The sequence below is a fragment of the Alexandromys fortis genome, unplaced genomic scaffold (genome assembly GCF_014885135.2).
Source record: "Alexandromys fortis isolate MF-2015 unplaced genomic scaffold, M_Fortis_MF-2015_v1.1 scaffold_396, whole genome shotgun sequence".
Taxonomy (NCBI): domain Eukaryota; kingdom Metazoa; phylum Chordata; class Mammalia; order Rodentia; family Cricetidae; genus Alexandromys; species Alexandromys fortis.
In genome coordinates, this window is record NW_026068281.1 from 32,447 (window position 1) to 36,404 (window position 3,958).

The following is a 3,958-nucleotide window of genomic DNA, read 5'->3' on the forward strand; positions in this document are numbered from 1 at the left end:
AGAGCCAAGGCAGTTTCTTTATTCAACCAATGAAAGCAACACAAAACAGAAGACTCGTACATCACCCAGTGTCATTGTCCTTGGCTTCTCATCAGCCCTCAATGTCCTCCATATTCAGAGAGTCCGGATTTATCCCATGCTTTTTCAGTCACAGTCAAGCTGGCCTTGGTGAGCTCCCAATAGATCAGCCCCACTGTCTCAGTGGGTGGGTGCACCCTTTGTAGTCCTGACTTCCTTGCTCATGTTCTCCCCCCTTCTGCTCCTCATTTGGACCTTGGGAGCTCAGTCCGGTGCTCCAATGTGGGTCTCTGTCTCTAGCTTCATCCATAGCCAAATGAAGGTTCTATGGTGATATGCAAGATATTCATCAGTATGGCTATAGGATAGGGCCATTTCAGGTTCCCTCTCCTCAGCTGCCCAAGGAACTAACTGGGGACATCTCCCTGGACACCTGGGAGCCCCTCTAGGGTCAGGTCTCTTGGCAATCCTAAAATGGCTCCGTTAATTAAGATATATACTTCTCTGCTCCCATATCCACCCTTCCTTTATCCCAATTTTACTGTTGAGTAGTATTCTAATATGAATATATTCCATACTTTCTTCATCCATTCTTCCACTGAAGGGCATCTATGTTCATAGCAGCATTATTTGTAATAGCCAGAACCTGGAAACAACCTACTTACATTTTTTTAAACGTACTGTGGTCCATTCAAAGTTTTTTTCATCTAAATCTGACTTCATAGAATATCTGTAATCCTTTTCTGACCAGGAGTGCTTTATTTTTTAAATGCCAAGTGGGTATGGCTAGGATTAAGGCTGCTTGCCTTTTGGCTCTGCCCAGTTCAACATGGCAAAAGTTTACTCCCTCTGCAAGTCATGCACACTGCCCTGGCTCCAGGGACTCAGCAGATCTATATCATGCCATTATGCAATTTGTATCTTGCTGCTCCCAGACACCATTTAAGTGCAGATCCTCCTGAAAGAGCCAGAGTTCATTCTGCCAGCACAAACCAGGAAGCCCTCCTCTAAAGAAGTTGCACAGCCTTCACTTTGTTGAGTCAGGAACACCTATCTTCTTTTTTTGAGGCAGTGTTTCTCTGTAGCTTTGCAGGCTATACTGGAACTAGCTCTTGTAGACCACACTGGTGTTGAACTGATAGAAATATGCCTGCCTCTGCCTCCCAAGTTCTAGGATTAAAGGAGTGCACCACCATCTTTGGACAGGAAGACTTCTCCTGAAGGAGCTGTGTGCCCCTGCACAGAGCTAGCAAACATCCTACAATAATAGTGGCTACCAAGAAGCTATGCTAAACTCTGCTCTTTTGTGTCTAGAATTACTTTCCAAGCTCTCTTAGGATTTATGTGGATGTAATTGCCTCACATTGGCATGCCATTTCATAGGTGGAGACTCTTCATTCACTTCCTAGCCTCTCAGAACCAAATGATCACACAGAAACTATATTAATTATAAAACTGTTTGACCAATAGCTTAGACATATTTATAGCTAGCTCTTATATCTTGAATTAACCCATTTCCATTAACCTGTGTATTAGCATGAGGCTGTGGCTTATTGGTAAGGATCTGGCCTTGGCCTCCTTCAGCAACTACATGGCATCTCTGATTCTGCCTACTTTCTCTATATATCTCTGTTCAGATTTGTCACCTGGCTTTACTCTACTAAGCCATTGTCTGAAACAGTTTCTTTAATAATCAATGATAATAAAACATATTCACAGCATACAGAGGAGAATTCCACATCACCACTCAGTGTCTATGGTATAGTAAAAACCAGAGGCCTAGGACCAGATCAAGAACTCTTTACAATGAACACTATCAAGTGAAGATATATGGACAAATGGTTTTAGAGTGACTCACTGTATCACACTGTACCTTCCATAATAAGATTTTTTGCTTTTTTTTAATTTCTTCTTTTTTATCTTGTATTTTCTATTATTTGGGGTGGGAGCTGCAGGGTTGAAGGGTGGATGTGAAGAGACAACAGGAAAATGAATGTGATGAAAATATATCATGTAAAAGACCTGCAGAATAAATAAATGATTAAATAAATACAAATAAATAAACTATTTTTCATCATTAATCTTTATAGTGTTTCTTTCAGGAAAAGTTCTCCATTGAGTGTATGATTTGTTCACACACTCTCGAGTACTGACATTAAAGAATTGAGGTCCAAATTATTCAATTTGCTACAAGGAAGTATATTTATGATTTGTAAAAACAGAGTATGATTTTCTTATGAAAGAACAACCTGTTTCATTCAACTCTGCCTTGATTTTACAGATACTAGTTTGAGAAAATTAAATCCCAGCACAGTTTCCCTTTAAAAGACAAGTGACTATAAAATTAGCTACATGTTTATGTTTTATATAAGAGGAGAAATGTAAAATTTAGATACTTCAGGCAAGAGACCATGCAATCTTTATACCTGTGATCCAACTGTGAGGACTTTGGATTCCTTTCTCAGGAAAAGCACAACCTTAGCATTGTGTAGTGATGGCTTATAACAAAGGGTCCCAAAGTAGGAAAACACATTGAAATGACTGCAGTAATGTTCACCAGCCACCAACCAGGGTTATATATGAGAGCAATGCAGCCTTGTAGGATAGAAGAAAGGACATAAAAGCCTATAAATGTGGACACCAGGGTCAATATGCGATGGGTGGCTTTGGACTCAGGGAATGTTCTGTAGGTAACACTGGTGCTACGGATATGTTGAACACGTTGTTTGTGTCTATACAGAATGACAACCATGGAGCCACTGGACCAAACGATGATGACAGAAAGCATAATTTCAGGAAGAACAAACAATGCTGTATATAATGAGCTTGTGAGGTCATCATGACTTGAAGTTGTGCAGCATTTCACGACACTGTTACGTGTCATGTTTTTGTTGTTCACCTTGATTTTCATATACACAGGAAAAATAATATTTATTGACATGTAGAAAATCCAGCAGAGGGAAGTGAAGAGGCCAATATGCTTTGGAGTTTTTACTTTAGGTGTCAACCATGAAGAGTTCCCAGAACTGATTGTGATGGCTTGAAAAACACTTAAGAAGCAGGTGGAGCTAATGGACATGCTCCTGCCTAGTCTTTGAAAATACAAAAGAAATTCACAGCCAAAATGATTGGTGAACTCTTTCATCCCAAAAGATTTCATTGTATGGAATAATCCTTTAGAAAGAATGATCAAAGAGTTGGCTGTGAACAGGTGTGTAAGGATCAAATCTGTGGTCTTTAATGTCTGCTCAATGTAGTAATGCATGAGATAGCAGGAGAGAAAAGAGAAATTCCCAAGAATTCCAACTATGCTCTGAAGTAAGAACACTATTCCTATTATCAAATCCTTTAGGTCCATTCTGTCATTTAAAAATTCTTCTTTAAACAGTTGCCAAAATCACTTCTCTGAGCAAAATGGTGACTTGAAATCTTGAGAGGTGGCTGTTGGCGTGCAAAAATCACATATTTTCAAGACTGCAAAGATACAGTGAGCTACAGAACAGGACTCTGTGTAACAAAATTACTTTGGAAACAGTATGTGTAAAAATATTTCTCAATGAAACTGCTAAAGACTTCAAATGTACTTTTTTCTTAAAAGTATTTTCAGAACCTGGCATTAAAGTATCAGTATTAGCAGTAAGTCCAAGTAGCTGCTGGAGAAGCAATTACCAGTGAGTATAAATGGAAAGGATGCTGGCTTCTAAATTTTATAATTATCTTCTAATTACAAGTCATATTGAAGAAGAAAATGTTTTTAACTATTTTTCATCATTATAAAAGAAACCCATGCATTTCTCATCTGAAATTCAACATAAATATAAATATTTATCTCCACAACAGTAAGGACATTTCTATTCTTATATAATAGAATGTTCATTATAAAGTGAAAACAAAATAACCATAAAAGTTAAGTGCTAGAACAGGAATCACACAAGGAGCT

General features: G+C 38.4%; 1 protein-coding gene across 1 annotated transcript; it reads right to left on the reverse strand.

The window, feature by feature from the left end:
- Nucleotides 1–2,479: 2,479 nt before the first annotated feature.
- Nucleotides 2,480–3,376, reverse strand: LOC126494757 (vomeronasal type-1 receptor 2-like). The gene has a single exon (XM_050132172.1). The coding sequence runs from the start codon at nt 3,374–3,376 to the stop codon at nt 2,480–2,482; it is 897 nt and encodes a 298-aa protein (XP_049988129.1).
- Nucleotides 3,377–3,958: the final 582 nt, after the last annotated feature.